This window comes from Oncorhynchus mykiss, chromosome 6, assembly GCF_057628025.1.
Source record: "Oncorhynchus mykiss isolate SJ-2025 chromosome 6, ASM5762802v1, whole genome shotgun sequence".
NCBI classification, from domain to species: Eukaryota; Metazoa; Chordata; class Actinopteri; order Salmoniformes; family Salmonidae; genus Oncorhynchus; species Oncorhynchus mykiss.
Genome location: NC_143027.1, coordinates 61,847,142 through 61,865,400, shown reverse-complemented (window position 1 = coordinate 61,865,400; position 18,259 = coordinate 61,847,142). Strand labels below are relative to the sequence as shown.

At 44.4% G+C, this 18,259-nt stretch overlaps 1 protein-coding gene across 2 annotated transcripts in view; it reads right to left on the bottom strand.

Annotated features, from left to right (window-relative positions):
• Window positions 1-18,259, bottom strand: part of LOC110526278 (protein BEAN1) — a 43,996-nt gene that overhangs the window by 16,783 nt on the left and 8,954 nt on the right. The window contains exons 1-2 of one of the 2 annotated variants that reach the window (XM_021607099.3): window positions 644-853; window positions 180-377 (exon numbers count right to left, since the gene is read on the bottom strand). In XM_021607099.3, coding sequence (XP_021462774.2) covers window positions 180-377; window positions 644-686 — 241 coding nt within the window. In that variant the 5' untranslated portion in view covers window positions 687-853. Of the gene's footprint in view, window positions 1-179; window positions 378-643; window positions 854-18,259 lie in introns of those variants that run through there. The other variant, XM_021607098.3, reaches the window with a different exon arrangement.

Genomic DNA, 18,259 nt, shown 5'->3' with positions numbered 1-18,259 from the left:
TGATTCAGCTCTGGGAAAAGTAGCATAAAACATTCATGGCCATACATTTTGTCCCATGGATTTGTAAATAAGACTTATGAAACCACTTGCAACTGAAAACGGATATCCTAAATCTTATAAATGAACGGGCCTCTAACACACCTACTGGCCTCATCGATGGACAACTCTCTGTAACTCACCATAGCTGGCCCGCAGGTGGGGGTTGCGCAGACGGCTGTCTTTGCGCAGGCTGCCCACGATGATAGTAACGCAGGACAGGAAGAGCACCAGGCCGATGACGATGCCAGCCACCACCAGCGGAGACACCAGCAGGCTGGCCTCGCTGCCCCCATCACGGCAGTCTGGGTACTCATGGGCACTGCTCTGGTTCGAGCTCACTGCACAGTTCACAGACCACAGGTGGGGCCCAGCCACAGAAAAGAGAAAGCAGGGAAAGCAGAATGGAATAAAAGAGGGACAGTGTGGAGAGAAGGAAGAGGGGGGAGAGGGAGGTGATAGAGAGAAGAGAGTGGTGAGAGAATTAGAGAAAGTAGAGGGGGAAAAAACACATTCAAACCCTTTGTGGCAATGTCAATGTGAGACGTTGCCTCCATGACCCTATGGAGAGAAACATGTAAGCTGATATTTCTCATCACACACATACCTCTCTGTGGACCGCAGGTCAGGAACACTCCCAAGATTTTCATTCCTCAGCGGAGGAATAGATTCTCAAGTCTGCAGTGTTTAATATTTAATCCTCAACCCGTTAGAATTTTTAAATACACGGGGTGGAACTCTTTCATGTCAGCTCAGGAGGCAGAAACTTCAGCCATTAGTGGCTCATCTCAAATCCCCTTCACCCTTTTCAACAGAACTAGAGGGAAACCAAAATAAGCGCACACAACATAAATCAAATGTACTCAAATAACACCACACATATAGTCACACAGACAGATTCAATATCCAAGTGCAGGCCGAGATAATACAAGCTGCGTGTTATCTTTGCCAAATTTGGCATCTGAAAATCTTTTTGGGGGCCATCAACAGGAGACAAGAAATCTAATCAATTTATTTATGAGGAGGCCGTTGTCTAAATGCTAATCGTATTAGTCTCTATTCATCTCTTCCCTGCTGAGGAATTCCTGCCATAATTGAGGTTATAAAATATTTGTGTTGATCACAATCAATGTTAATCTTTTAATCCACAGTGAGCATTGTGTGTTGATTTGAAGATCTGGCAGAGTAGTCTACTGCGACACGCTGTTTATGTGTTGGCATACAGTGCCTTCGGAAAGTATTCACATACCTTGACTTTTTCCACATTTGTTAGGTTACAGCCTTATTCTAAAATTGATTCAATTGTTTTTTCCCCCTTATCAATCTACACACAATATCCCATAATGACAAAGCAAAAACAGTTTATTTTTTATTTTTGCTCATTTATAAAAAAAATAAATACAAAAAATGAAATATTACATTTACATAAGTATTCCGACCCTTTACTCAGTACTTTGCTTAAGCACCTTTGGCAGCGATTACAGCCTTGCGTCTTCTTGAGTATGACATTACAAGCTTGGCACACCTGTATTTGTTGAGTTTCTCCCATTCTTCTCTGCAGATCCTCTCAAGCTCTGTCAGGTTGGATGGGGAGAGTTGCTGCACAGCTATTTTCAGGTCCCTTCAGAGATGTTCAATCGGGTTCAAGTTTGGGCTCTGACTGGGCCACTCAAGGTCATTCAGAGACTTGTCCCAAAGCCACTCCTGCGTTGTCTTGGCTGTGTGCTTAGGGTCGTTATCCTGATGGAAGGTGAACCATCGCCCCAGTCTGAGGTTCTGAGCGCTCTGGAGCAGGTTTTCATCAAAGATCTCTCTGTATTTTACTCCGTTTATCTTTGCCTCGATCCTGACTAGTCTCCCAGTCCCTGCCGCTGAAAAACATCTGCACAGCATGATGCTGCCACCACCATGCTTCACCGTAGGGATGGTGCCAGGTTTCTTCCAGACGTGACGCTTACATTCAGGACAAAGAGTTCAATCTGGATTTCATCAGACCAGAGAATCTTGTTTCTCATGGTCTGAGTCTTTGGGTGTCTTCTGGCAAACTCTAAGTGGGCTGTCATGTGCCTTTTTTCTGAGGAGTGTCGTCCGTCTGGCTACTCTACCATAAAGGCCTGATTAGTGGAGTGCTGCAGAGATCTGCAGAGATGGTTATACTTCTGGAGGGTTCTCCCATCTCCACAGAGGAACTCTAGAGCTCTGTCAGAGTGACCATTTTGGTTTTTGGTTACCTCCCTGACCAAGGCCCTTCTCCCCTGACTGCTCAGTTTGGGTAGGTGGCCAGCCTTAGGAAGAGTCTTGGTGGTTCCAAACTTCTTCCATTTAAAAATGATGGAGGCCACTGTGTTCTTGGGGACCTTCAATGCTGCAGACATTTTTTGGTACCCTTCCCCAGATCTGTGCCTCGACACAAGCCTATTTCGGAGCTCTACGGACAATTCCTTCAACCTCATGGCTTGGTTTTTGCTCTGGCATGCACTGTCAACTGTGGGACCTTATATAGACAGATGTGTGACTTTCCAAATCATGTTCAATCAAATGAATTTACCACAGGTGGACTCTAATCAAGTTGTAGAAACATCTCAAGGATGATCAATGGAAACAGGATGCACCTGAGCTCAATTTCGAGTCTGATAGCAAAGGGTCTGAATACTTATGTAAATAAGGCATTTTTGTTTTTGCTTTGTCATTATCGGGTATGGTGTGTAGATTGCTGAGGACTTTAATTTTATTTAATCCATTTTCCCTCTTAAAGCATGTGGGAACAGCAGACTGGGGTAAGGATTCATTGAATATGTCTGAAAACACACCAGCCAGCTGGCCTGCGCATGCTCTGAGGACGCGGCTGGGGATGCCGTTTGGGCCTGCAGCCTTGCGAGGGTTAACACGTTTAAATGTTTTACTCACGCCGGCTGCAGTGAAGGAGAGTCCGGTTCTGTCAGGTTTTGGTAGCGGGCCGTGTCAGTGGCCCGCTGTATTGTCCTCAAAGCGAGCAAAGAAGTTGTTTAGTCTGTCTGGGAGCAAGACATCCTGGTCCGCGACGGGGCTGGTTTTCTTTTTGTAATCCGTGATTGACTGTAGACCCTGCCACATACCTCTTGTGTCTGAGCCGTTGAATTGCGACTCTACTTTGTGTATATACTGACGTTTAGCTTGTTTGATTGCCTTGCGGAGGGAATGGCTACACTGTTTTTCTATTCGGTCATGTTTCCGGTCACCTTGCCCTGGTTAAAAGCAGTGGTTCGCGCTTTCAGTTTTGCGTGAATGCTGCCATCAATCCACGGTTTCTGGTTTGGGAATGTTCTAATAGTTGCTGTGGGTACGACATCGCCGATGCACTTGCTAATAAACTCGCTCACCGAATCAGCGTATTCGTCAATGTTGTTGTTTGTAGGCAATGCGGAACATATCCCAATCCACGTGATCGAAGCAATCTTGAAGCGTGGAATCAGATTGATCGGACCAGCATTGAACAGACCTGAGCGCGGGAGCTTCCTGTTTTAGTTTCTGTCTATAGGCAGGGAGCAACAAAATGGAGTCGTGGTCAGCTTTTCCGAAAGGAGGGCGGGGGAGGGCCTTATATGCGTCGCAGAAGTTAGAATAACAATGATCCAGGGTTTTACCAGCCCTTGTAGCACAATCAATATGCTGATAGAATTTAGGGGGTCTTGAGGGGGACCGTGTGTTGTTGGCTGTGGTTAAAGCGTTGAAGGCATGGAGACATTGGCTTGAGGGGGCTAAACACCCTTTCCTCATCTGGACTGACCACCGCAACCTGGAGTACATCCGGGCAGCGAGGAGACTGAATCCTCGTCAGGCAAGGCGGGCCATGTTCTTTACCCGTTTTGTGTTTACCCTAATCCTACAGACCAGGTTCCCAGAATAAGAAGTCAAACGCACTGTGAGTAAACAGGGCTTCTGCAGTCTGTTGTGCTGTAGGAAGACTGGGCAGAGTCCATGCCTATGACACAGAGGAGCGGCCCATGGATCAGACTCCCATACTCCCGGCCTCCTGCCTGGTAGTGCCGGTCGTGTGGGGGCCCACACATCTCCCTCCTCTGGTCATCCGGGGATCGATTGGACGGTGCGCTGTTTGACTGGGATGTACTGGCGGCCCACCTTGGCAAAGGACGTGAGGGTTTATGTTTCCTCCTGCTCGGTGTGTGCCCAGTGTAAGGCTCCGAGACACCTGCCCAGAGGTAAGCTACATCCCTTACCCGTTCCACAACGACCTTGGTCACACCTGTCAGTGGATTCTCTAACCGATCTTCCTCTTTCACAGGGAAACACTACGATCGTGGTCACACCTGTCGGTGGATTCTCTAACCGATCTTCCTCTTTCACGGGGAAACACTACAATCGTGGTCACACCTGTCAGTGGATTCTCTAACCGATCTTCCTCTTTCACAGGGAAACACTACGATCGTGGTCACACCTGTCGGTGGATTCTCTAACCGATCTTCCTCTTTCACGGGGAAACACTACGGTCGTGGTCGTTGTGGATCGTTTCTCTACGTCATGTCGTCTCCTCCCTCTGCCCAGTCTTCCTACGGCCCTACAGACTGCAGAAGCCCTGTTTACTCACGTCTTCCAGCACTACGGGGTGCCTGAGGATATAGTGTGGGATCGGGGTCCCCAGTTCACGTCAAGAGTTTGGACAGCGTTCATGGAACGTCTGGGGGTCTCGATCAGCCTTACCTCAGGTTTTCACGCCGAGAGTAATGGGCAGGTAGAGAGAGTCAACCAGGATGTGGGAAGGTTCTGCGGTCCTATTGCCAGGACCGGCCGGGGGAGTGGGCGGTGTTCGTGACCTGGGCCGAGATGGCACAGAACTCGCATAGCCACTCCTCCACTAACCTCTCCCCCTTTCAGTGCATATTGGGGTACCAGCCGGTTCTGGCACCGTGCCATCAGAGTCAGTCCGAAGCTCCTGCGGTGGATGACTGGTTTAGGCGCATGCAGGACACACGGGAGGCCGCCCGTGTACACCTCCAGCGAGCCGCGCGCCGCCAGAAAACCAGCGCGGACCGTCACTGCAGTGGGCACATTGACATCATTGCAACGATGCTATCAAAACAAGGGACCACTTGCTGCTCCTCTCCTGTTGCTCTGGGAGTGAACTAGCTATGCAAATATAATGATTCCACAGGCTGTGTCTTACACTACAGAACCATAAATGAACAGATTTCTTAAATTGATTAATACATTGATAGATTGATTTGGGGGAAATTCCATCCGAGTGTTTCTCCTCCTAATTGAAAGGAGAGGTGAAGTTATCCTACTGGTAATAGATATACAGTGGTGTGTCAAAATAAAGTCCAGTCTTCCATTAATACTGATCTGGAACAAGTCTGAGGTCAGTGTTAATGCAGAGAAAGGTCTGAGGGCAATAAAGGGCGATATCACAGTGTAGGTTAATTGGATTATTCTACAGGGCAACTCATTATGGTTATATATGATTCACAGGACTGCTTACACAATGCTTTCTCAGAACTCTTTTCCCCGAGCTGATGGTTTATAAAGATTGGTTTAATCTAAAAGACGGCTGCCGGGAAAATAAATGAGCAGAGAGTAGAGACATCAAAATCAATCACTAGATCAGTGATGCATTGAAATCACACACTATTGAATAATAACTGTATTATTTGATATGATTTCTGATTGAGAGAGAGAGGGTGAGAGAGAAAAAGAGAGAGAGAGAGATACATATATATACACATCCTGATATTTCTAAAGGCATCAAGTCAAAGCCTCACTCTGAAAAAAAGGCAACTCTCGTTGTGTATCAAGCATCTGGGCATGGTTGGCATTTTTCTAATTTAGTGTCACTCTTCTCTGCCCAAAACAGTGATGCTAATTAGCCTTTGCTCTGTCATTAACAGGCCTCTTAGAAACATAATTTGAGCAAACTTCCGCTGTTGCTCTTCATGAATCTCACATACTGGAGAGGGCCATGACTGCGCCACAGAGTTAAAGAGTCGGATTATAGCTGGTTGTTTAAGTCATTCACCTGCTAAACTCCTAGTTGACACCATGTACCTACCAATTGGTAGTAGTGATTGGTAGTCCTGATACAGTATGTGCTGAATTCAGCAGTATGGGTTCAGTCCTACTACCCAGTAAGTGATGCATTTTGCAGTGATGCGCCTGTAAAGACATCTCTGAGAGCAACAGCATCAGCAGAGTGCCACATGGCCATGTTTCCAGGGCCCAGTGCTGTAGCCAATGCACCATGGATGCCTTGGGTCATCCAGCTGGCTGTGCTTCACATTGGGAGACACATGTCTGGGACGTCATATTGTCCATGTGCATGATACAGGATGTACTGTGGAGGATTCTCCAGAGAATGTCTTAGGTGAAGCTGGGTTTGTTTGTATGTGTGTGTGAGAGTGAGTGAGTGAGTGAGAGAGAGTGAGAGCAAGAAAGAAAGAGAAAGAAAGAGAGCAAATGTGTACGTAAGTGCGAGTGTCTACTGTTGAGCTGAGTGAATGGCATATTGTCAGGGCCTGGGTCTATGGAGCACTTTGATTGTATTTGATTGCTGCTCCTCCATGCAGCAGTATGTCTTGTTGACCTTCTCCAAACCTGCCCTTGGGCCCCTGACACAGGACCTCACAGAGAGCACACTGCCAGCCCGCTCGACGCAGAGGGTCACACCAGTCCAGAACACCAGGACTACGTACCATATATAATCAATGTACCCTCTCCCCCTCACTCTCTTAATCTCTTTCTCAATTTCTCATATTTCTATGAAAGAACATATCCTCCCCTTTTCTCGATCACTCCCGTTTCATCCTTATTTCTTCAACTTTGCATGGCTGTTGAACACACAATTCCATGTCCATTCGCTTTCTCATCGACCCTCCCTTTCTCCCACAGGACTCATTCCAGTTTTGTACCACAGATTACAATAATTATAGCCCACATTTAGTCCAAATGTCCTTTCCTCATGCTCAGATAATGCTGCTAACAGTGCTAGTCTGTCCCCTTGTGCCTTTGTGTTTATATGACAGCTGTGTACTCCCTGGTCAAGATTCATAAGATTAGAAAGCATTTCTCACTGTCTTTATGTTTGCTCCCATAAGACTCCACTCCTATCCTGCCAACCCTGCCCTGTCTTTCTGCTGAACATTAAACAGACCCATCGATAAAGCTCCCTGTGATTTAAATTCACAATATCATTCCGTTCCTCCTCAAGTGCTTTGTAATCCAGACAGAGCCAAGTAGTACACCCACACACTATATACTTCTCATAGGACTTTGGTGTTCTCAAACAGTGGAACTGTCTACTGTACGATGGTATCAACCTCAATATGATAACTCCGGGAATATGAACGGTAGTGCGTGAGTGTGATTGTGCGAGAGAGAGGAACAGACAGAGAGAAAAAGAGAGAGCGAGCGAGAGAGAGAGAGAGAGAACGAGAGAGTGCGTGTGTGTGAGGACAGGCATAGGGAGCGAGAGAGAGCGGGAGAGGTGATTGTTATAAATTGTGTCTGTGTGATGTTTGTGCGCCCTGTGGGGTTAGCAGGCCTGGCCCCAGCTGCAGAGAGAGTGGGAGAAGAAAACCGAGCGAGGGCATCTTTCCTGGCACATTATTCTGGTTAGACAGAGGAACTCAGAGGCTTTACTCTCAGGAGATGCTAGAATAAAGAAGTGTTGAACAGCATCACTGCTATAGGAGTGTAATATAAAACAGTGGGATACGAACCGAACATTATTAAATGACACACAACCAGCATCTCTATCTCTCTCAGAAGAGAGATCGGATAACACAAACAAACAAGTCTATAAAATCTTAAGAAGTTCATTTTCCCTGCTCGAATGACAGATTTAAGATATGATAACCACAACTTCGGTGTGAATTCAGTGTGATTTTTTTATGTTTTAACACAGAAGACGAACCATAGCTAATTAACACATCTTCAGCACCAACCCAAGCAGGTGCTGATAATTTTTTAACACATGGCAATTGGCCAATTCTTTATACGCCAATTCACACTTTACCGGGTAGCCATTTTAACATATTTATCACATATCACATTTGGTATGTACAACCTTGTGAGAAGAAGTCCACTGCAGTTCCTCGTGTTCAATATGTTGACACTATAGGCTGATTCAGTGGGACATGACAAACATACAGTACCGCAGTAGCAGCGGAAGTTATTCAGTACACACAGGAAGTTCCTGTATGACCTCAATACAAGACAATCGCTGTAATGCCTGTGTTGTCCTGACATGTACGGTACATACCAAGGCCACATCTAGTGCATCTGTTGGCCACATGCTTGTTTACCCATGTGAAACCTGGTTGGATCTAAGGTGACTATTACGATTCGGATAGATGATGACAGGGTCTGCTTTAAATAGTCTATAGACTCTATACAAGCTAGAGGGACCATGCCATTGAGACGTCAGTCTGATCCTGAGAGGATGTCTGGATGTGTTTTGGTAACTGTTAAATAAAGGTTAAAAACCTTTTTTAAATATATATATAAAATTGTACTGAAGATGGCTGCACTATGAATATGTTTAAGGGACATCCATCACTGAGTACATTGTGCAGGTGACAACCTGTGTAATCTATGGTGATGGTCACTGGGCCAGTAGGGAATGCAGAGTGAGGAGAAGATGAAGGCTGTCGTAGTACATGTGTATTACCCAGTATGAGAGGTACATGGTTATGTGGAGAGAGAGTTAAAACACATTGATATGGCCCTATAGAATGAGGGGTGATAAGGACTCCTCTCCCTGCATTCAACGATAACAGTCCTTCCTGACGTTGTGGGCATTCTCTCAAGGTGACGAGGAAAACAAATGTCACCTTGCATGCCTCTAGAAGATGAACCTATTGTATGCCAGAGAAGAGCAGAGATATTTTGCAGATGCCTGATTTCTGCTCTGACCTCAAGGATATCTATATTTATTTATTTCAATTCTTAAATATAACAACATTAAAAAGAAGAAAAATATTTAGCTCTACATCCACCTTTAACAACATGTATTGGTATTATGAATGAAAAGGACTATAAGAGTATTTTTGACTTAAATCAGCAATCCCCATAGGCTTCAATAACAGCAAAATCCCAACTTCAACTCCAAAGACGAAGGTATCCTCTGAGCAGGAAATAAACAACTCTGGGACTGGAAGACTCTCTGGGACTGGCTGATATCCCAGGTCAGAACAATGACTACCACTAGGTGGCAGTTCTGTGACTTACGTCACACAAGCCTTGCTACAACCTACAAGCAACACATGATCCACCATGGGACTCCCACTCACACATATTTGTCACTTGATTTAATAGGTGACACAACTCTTTTGTTTATTTCCCTGAGTGTGTCCCGTGTGGCACGGGTAGGGTTGCGAAGATAGCGTTAGTTTACCAAAGCTACCAGAATCTTCAGTAATTTCGGTCATTAACAGAAAATCTATGACAATCTATCGTAACTTTGGTAATTTATAGTTCAATAACTTAAAAAATGTTTTTATTCATATTTAGTATACGTTTTTTTAGTTCCATATTGTCCATGAGTTTCTAGTTGATAGACCACATGGTCCAAGAGAAAATAGTGAGAAAATAACTAATGAAAAAAAGCATTGAATCAACAATGGCATTATTTTCAATTAACTCTGCAACTCTTCCAACTGTTGAGGCAACTGCCACCAGTTTGAAGGCAAAACAGTGACAACAAACTGACATAGTAAAATGAAAAAAAAATCTAAAGGATATTTCATGCTGAAACCCTCATCTTTAACACCAATTATATTTACTAAGGTGATGGTTTATATTTAGGATATTGTTTAACAGCTTTGCCCCCCCCCCCCACCAAAAAAAAAGTATTTCATACATTTTGCAGGTGATAAGGCCACACAGAGAGTCAAAAATAATTACAGACACCTGTACAAATCTGAAGTACCAAAAAGGGCCACTAGATGTCTCGCGATAAATTACATAAAATCCTTGAAAGATAACACAATTCTGGTAGTTTACTTGTAAAATTAGAAAGTTTGCAGTAATATAACTTCCCGTTGCAACCCTCAGTAAGGCAATAACAGAAGCGACAGGCAGGGACACACACACACAATTTCCCTCTTCGATTAACAAGAAAACATGTCAGATGTCCACAGCGCTTACCAAAAGACTGCAACATATGAGAAGAATAAGAGGAGAAAAAAGAGAGGCAAATAAAGAAGAGTGAGAGAAGACGAGAGGACTGTGGAGGGGATGAGTGAAAGGACTGCCCTGTCTCTGCCGGGTGACAGCTTTTCTCCTCTCATCACAAATGTGTTCCTTCAATGCCACGAGGGGGTGAGCGGAAGTCTTATGAGGACAGACACGGGGAAGAAATGGCCGTCTATGACGAGTCTGGGGGATGGACAGCACTGCGTGGAAAAGCACCACAGACTGTTAGAAATGCTTTCCCCGCAATCCATTCTTCTAATGTAAGGTAGAGCCTGCTTCATTGAGCAGAAATCGATCTTAGCTACACTACAAAGCACACACTGCAGTAGCTCGCGCTTCAAAAAGCCAACGTGTAGTTTACTTACAAAACATCCAATAGTAAAGGGAGTGCCACTGGTACACCTTGAAGTGTTGCTAAGTGGCACCGGGGATAATTGGAAACACAATACAGGTGTACTAGTAACATTCCATGCCCTTTTTTGAAAAGTACAAACTAGACCAAAGACATAGCGGTTCACTCAGGGTGCATTTCCAAAAAGGTTTTACCCCAATGTTTTACACAAAAAGGCTCAGACTTCTCTGTTTCCATCTATGCGGGCCGGCACCCGTGTCTCACTGGGCCATGGCTTCGGCAGACCTGCTCTCACCTGGGGCCAAAGCCAGGCCACTGGTACTTTTCTGCTGGCATTTACTTAACAATGGCTAACTGTGAACTTTAACACCTTCTCACAAAGCAACTGTTTGGTTTTTGCAGAGGTTGTTGATTCTGCTTTTCCTACTGTCAGCCCTAGCTATGGAAACACAATGTCCCTAGTATAACATAATAGGGCTGCTATTGCTAGGGACCTCACGATACGATATGGTCACGATACGATATGGTCACGATACGATATGGTCACGATACGATATGGTCACGATACGATATGGTCACGATACGATATGGTCACGATACGATATGGTCACGATACGATATTGTCACGATACGATATGGTCACGATACGATATGGTCACGATACGATATGGTCACGATACGATATGGTCACGATACGATATGGTCACGATACGATATGGTCACGATACGATATTGTCACGATACGTAAGTGCTGATACGATATTTACCATTTGTCTGCTGCAGACGGACAAGGGAGAGACATGGGAAAACATGTTTTGATCAGTCATGGAGTGTTGAAAACAAATTGGCTCCCTATTTAAAAAGAAGATGAAGAACAAGCTGTGAAGGAGAAATACTAGAGTTTTCGTGCAGCCAGCTAGGACAAAAATAATATTGCGATATTGTCAAAAAGATATGATATATCTTAAAAAATAATATCTCCAAACATGTAACTGTGCAGATTATTTTTCCCCCATCACTATAACATAAGGGTGTATGACTAATGTAACATTGGGGTTACAGTCGAAAAGCAGAAACATTGGCTCCCAAGTGGCTTGTGGTCTAAGGCTCTGCATCTCGGTGCTTGAGGCGTCACTACACACATCCTGGTTTGATTCCAGGCTGTATCACAACTGGATGTGATTGGGAGTCCTATAGGGTGGTGCACAATTGGCCCAGCGTCGTCTGGATTTAGCTGGTGTAGGCCATCATTGTAAATAAGAATTTGATCTTAACTGACTTGCCTAGTTAAATAAAGGTAAACATATAAAATTAAGGGAACAAATGTTGGCTGCTTCTCCCCACAAAGTGTTTTTCTTCAGGATGTGGTTCTGTTGATGACAAAGGAAGGGCTGTACGTGTAGTACTGTCTCTGTCTTTCTGGTCTGTTTGTGAGTTAGCAGCAGCAGATCAGTTCAGTCGGCAAGCGCTAAGTAGAGCGGCTTCCGGTTGTATTGAGCAAATGTCAGGTCTGATTCTGGGCCCTTGGTTGAGGTAGTCATTAAGCAGTCATGTCAAATCACCAGTGGAGTGAGGAAGGATGTCTGGATTCCAGGCCTGACACGAAGCCTCTCGCTCCTCTACCGGTCACCTACTGCCAGACCAGGCAGCCAGGAGGTAGGTATGATACTCACACAGGGGCTCATGGGTAATTTATGAGCAGGGCACTGCAGGCTTTGACACATGAAAGCAGGAATTCAGGAGCCTTTTCTCAATTTACATCAAAACATCAAAGCTCAGGCAGTAGGAATTTTTCTCATAAAATGTATATGCAGATGATAGTCTTGCCCCTCCCCGGATTTTGTGTTATACGCTCTACAACAAAGCTTTCTTAGAGTCCAGCAAGCTTTCTCTGCCCTAAACCTTGTTCTGAACACCTCCAAAACAAAGGTCATGTGGTTTGGTAAGAAGAATGCCCCTCTCCCCCACAGGTGTGATTACTACCTGAGGGTTTAGAGCTCATACAAGTACTTGGGAGTATGGCTTGATGGTACACTGTCCTTCTCTCAGCAAATATCAAAGCTGCAGGCTAAGGTTCAAATCTGTTTTCCTCTATTGTAATCGCTCCTCTTTTACCCCAGCTGCCAAGCTAACCCTGATTCAGATGACCATCCTACCCATGCTAGATTTTGGAGACGTAATTTATAGATCGGCTAGATGTTCTTTACCATTCGGCCAACAGATTTGCAACTAATGCTCCTTATAGGACACATCACTGCACTCTATACTCCTCTGTAAACTGGTCATCTCTGTATACCCGTCGCAAGACCCACTGGTTGATGCTTATTTATAAAACCCTCTTAGACCTCACTCCCCCCTATCTGAGATATCTACTGCAGGCCTCATCCTCCACATACAACACCCGTTCTGCCAGTCACTTTCTTTAAGGTCCCCAAAGCACACACATCCCTGGGTCGCTCCTCTTTTCAGTTCGCTGCAGATAGTGACTAGAATGAGCTGCAACAAACACTCAAACTGGACAGTTTTATCTCCATCTCTTCATTCAAAGACTCAATCATGGACACTCTTACTGATGGTTGTGGCTGCTTTGTATGATGTATTGTTGTCTCTACCTTCTTGCCCTTGTGCTGTTGTCTGTGTCCAATAATGTTTGTACCATGTTTTGTGCTGCTACCATGTTGTGGTGCTGCCATGTTGTTGCCATGTTGTGTTTCCACCATGCTGTGTTGTCATGTGTTGCTGCCATGCTATGTTGTTGTATTAGGTCTCTCTTTACTGTATGTAGTGTTGTGGTGTCTATCTTGTCATGATGTGTGTCTTGTCCTATAATCATATTTTATATTTTATTTTGTCCCCGCAGGAGGCCTTTTGCCTTTTGGTAGGCCGTCATTGTAAAAAAAAGAATTTGTTCTTAACTGACTAGATTTTTTTTTATTTTTTAAATGCTTCTTACCAGATACTGTATCTACAGTGGAAAGCACACTCACTGTTCAGTTCACAAAAGCTTATTGTGATTCAATGTTCCAAACATATTGCTCTAAAAACAATAATAAAGAAAGTCGCATACTCCCTGTAACTCTCATATTCACAGAGATGTTGGATCTTAATTTGACCAGTTTCGCCGCAGGAGTAAAATAATCCTGCAGGAGGATTTGATTATTCTCAAAAAAGTTCAACGTTCTAACATTCTATTTTCATAGGCTACTTTAGGCTATAGTTTAGGTGCAGCCTACAGCTGCATTTTGGATGCACTTCTATGTCGTAGACCAATATCTATCTTGTGTTATTATTAAGTTACACTGAACAAAAATATGAACGCAACATGTAAAGTGTTTGTTCCATGTTTCATGAGCTGAAATAAAACATACCAGAATTGTTCCATTCACACAAAAAGCTTATTTCTCTCAAATTCTGTGCACAAATTTGTTTACGTCCCTGTTAGTGAGCATTACTCCTTCGCCAAGATAATCCATCCACCTGACAGGTGTGGCATATCAAGAACCTGATTAAACAGCATTATCATTACACAGGTGCATTTGTGCTGGGGACAATAAAAGGCCACTCTAAAATGTCTGAAGTTTTGAATGTCTGAAGTTTTGAGGGTGTGTGCAATTGGCATGCTGACTGCAGGAATGTCCCCCAGAGCTGTTGCCAGATAATTTAATGTTCATTTCTCTACTATAAGCCGCCTCCAACGTCTTTTTAGAGAATTTGACAGTACGTCCAACTGGCCTCGCAACCGCGTCGTGTGGGCGAGCGGTTTGCTGATGTCAACGTTGTGAACAGAGTGCCCTATGGTGGCGGTGGGGTTATGGTACAGGCAGGCCTAAGCTACAGACAACGAACACAATTTCATTTTATCGATGGCAATTTGAATGCACAGAGATGCCGTGACAAGATCCTGAGGCCCATTGTCGTGGCATTCATCTGCTGCCATCACCTCATGTTTCAGCATGATAATGAACGGCCCCATGTCAGAAGGATCTGTACACAATTCCTGCAAGCTGAAAATGTCCCAGTTCTTCCACGGCCTGCATACTCACCAGACATGTCACCCATTGAGCAAGTTTGGGATGCTCTGGATCGACGTGTGCAACTGCGTGTTCCAGATCCTGCCAATATCCAGCAACTTCGCAGAGCCATTGAAGAGGAGTGGGAAAACATTCTGGTTACACCAGATACAGTACTGGCTGGTTTTCTGATCCAAGACCCTAACTTTTTTTAAAGGTATCTGTGACCAACAGATATGCATCTGTATTCACAGTCATGTGAAATCCATAGATTACGGCCTAATTCATTTATTTCAATTGACTGATTTCTTTATATGAGCTCAGGAAAATCATTGAAATTGTTGTATGTTGCATCTTTTTGTTCAGGATATATAAAACTATGGTTGTTGATGTACTGTATATGGCTGAATTTCAGATACATTGTTGTACATTTGAATGTCGCAGTAGCAGGACCTACAGTAGTAGGGTATTTATTCTGTCTGGTGCGTTTGAGCGAGTGAGAAAGAAAGAGAACTGCTGGTGTTCTGTGAATGTATTTATCACAAGGCTCATTTGAATTTCCTGAGGTGCAGGAAAATACTCAGCCACAACAGAGTGATCAAATTAAGATACTACATCTTTACTACACCTGTTTATACAGAGCATACCACACATACTAGCCAAGCCATGCCAGGTCCATATAACAGCTTCTGTGTGTGATAATATCTTGTAATTTCACCCGTTGGCTGCATGTTACTAGTGGGTGGTAGGAAGTATTTTGCACACCCTGTGGTAGACAGACTCAGTTGGCTGGCTGGCTGGTTGATGGATGGGTTATAATGGATCTGATAGTCACAGTGATGTTCCCTCCTTTCACATTCAGTGTTAAAAGGAGCCTCCAGGGCTGAGATGTCACTGTTGCTCCCTGACTGTGACTTGGGATGGGACTGCTGTTACTGGGCAGTCTGTCAGCCATGCAGCCATCTCCACAGCAACCCTCCCAAATCAATTTAGCATGAGACTGATTCAGCGGCTCAAGGTCATCCTGCAGCGCAGCCATCAGAATCAGGCTTGAGTTTGGATGACACGACAGCTGCTGACCAGGCCAGAGCACACTGTGACTGCACAGAGCAACAGCTCCAGGGGGACAAATACTAACACACACTCCCTATCCCCCTCCTTTACACTCTCTTTCTCATCTCTCTCCCTCCCCCATCTCGCTCTCTCTTTCATCTCTCTTTCTCATCTCTCTCCCTTCCCCATCTCTCTCTCTTTCTCCCCCTCTCTTCTTCATCTCTCTCTCTCTCTCTCTAATTTTCTCTCGCTCACACACAAACTCAATCAAATACGACCCAGAGACAAATTAACAGTACACAAAAACAGACCTATGAAGAAATAGGAACAAACACACGTGTACCCAGCTCTGTTATCGTCATCCCCTGTATTCAATGTGACAAAGACAGCAAACCACAGTGTGCTCTATGTTTTACACAATACATGGTGTGACCCATTTCCTGCCTACAGCATGGTCTTGGCTGTTTTTCTGTCTGTAAGACAAAGCATCAGAGATCTGATTCTAAAACCCAGAGGCTGGTGTAAAAAGGAGAGCAAGCAATCCACAGAACAGCAAAAACCCAATAGACATCAGTCTCTTCCACTCCGGCCCTGTCACACCTTCAATCATACGATATCCCAACCACAGGAGGCCGGTGGAACCTTAATTGGATAGGATGGGCTCAGAGTAATGGCTGGAACGGAATCAATGGAATGGTATTGAACATATCAGACACGTGGTTTCCATGTGTTGGATACCATTCCATTCACTCCATTCCAGCCACTATTATGAGTCGTCCTCCCCTCAGCAGCCTCCTGTGATCCCAACTGACATGCATGAAAGAGATAGATAGCAGTGGCCCCTATTTTGCAAAGACACATGAACTATTCAGTTTATTCTATTGAAACCGTTCATTGAGATTACAGCTGATACAAAACAGTAACATCTGCATGGGAACAACAAATGAACTGTATCTGTCTCAGAGATGGGACCTAATACTGTATATGTCTCAGAGATGGGACCTAATACTGTATCTGTCTCAGAGATGGGACCTAATACTGTATCTGTCTCAGAGATGGGACCTAATACTGTATCTGTCTCAGAGATGGGACCTAATACTGTATCTGTCTCAGAGATGGGACCTAATACTGTATCTGTCTCAGAGATGGGACCTAATACTGTTTCTGGGCACAATGCCCTTCATAAGACAGCCTCCTTCACAGTGTAACACCATACACAATATTATACATGAAGGGAAGTTGGATATGACTGGATGTGGGTCACAGAGCCATGGAGGGGGAATGAATATCTGGGTCAAACTGGATCGTAGAGGCTTAAGTCTCTGTGCATTCTAGCTCACCTATTAATACACCACAGAAGGGTTGGCACAGATGATCACTATTATACCAGTGTTCTGCCACATCCAACCCTACTCCTTTACCAGGAGGTCCGTGGTTGTTGTGTACGGTGTGCGTGCGTGCATGCGTGCGTATGTGTGTGATGTCGCGGCATCACCATAGTTCACTATTCTAGATCCATTAACCCAATCCCGATCAGTCAACATCAACGCAACAGAATTAGAGTCAGAGGAATTAGGTCTTTGCATATTTCACATTAGATACATGATGAATCCTAAAATAGATATTTTTGCTCATCTGCCTAGCAGCAGTTTGAAATTACTCAAAATCCCTACCCCATTTCTGCTGGACTGGACACTTTTCAGAAGCATAGTGTTTGAAAAGGGGAAAATCCCCTTTAACAGACAATAATACATAGAGCCATCACAGATACATGTTGAGCACCGAGCCATTGAAACAGTGGAGCCCTGTAGATCTGCCATTGATTCGACAATTCAGACATTAACGGTGTGGAAAATAAAGCGTCTGACCATTCCCTTGAGGCTGCCATGGTGAAAACAAGAAAATGAAATGTGATTCGTTTGTCTCCCATTGAGGTGGAGGTGTGACAGTGCTCCTATCCCAGAAGTCCAGACACCATCAGTCTAAAGTGGCTTAATGGGGTTAGGTATGAATGAGTCATTTCCTGTACAAATCTAGGGCCAAACCTGGCTGGAACTGTCTGTCCCTCTTGCAACAGTAACATCACAGGAGCAGCAGCATGACACAACAGCTACAGGAAATGATTCTAACTCAAAGTAGAGGAAGAGCTAGGTCATGTCAAAAAATGGAAGACTTCAATTCAGAACAAATTGTTATCATTACAAGTGGGTTATCTAACAGTGGCAGGTATTGGCTCACCAAAACACAGCGACCAGGGAAGAACTTGCAGAATGAAAGTTGATGCCTTTTGATTCTATTAATTCAATAGAAGATTACGAGATTAAATCATTGACTGGCTGTGCCTCCCTCCAGCGTGCCTGGCTTTACAAGAACAAGGGGATATTGAAGAAGAAAATGCACTGTCCTCTTGAGTTTGGTTAGCCTCTGACTTTATTTCCATTCATATTGTGGATTATTCAGCCTCTGTGGATTTAGGCAAAGGAAGCTGCTTCACTCCAAGCTGTTGTGGAAACTGTCAGAAAGATATGAAATGGTGAAAAGTGCATAAGTCTGTCAAAACTGACATCCGCTACGCCATAATTGGCTGAGACTTAGAGGTGTCTGAGAGCACAGGCATCCTGTC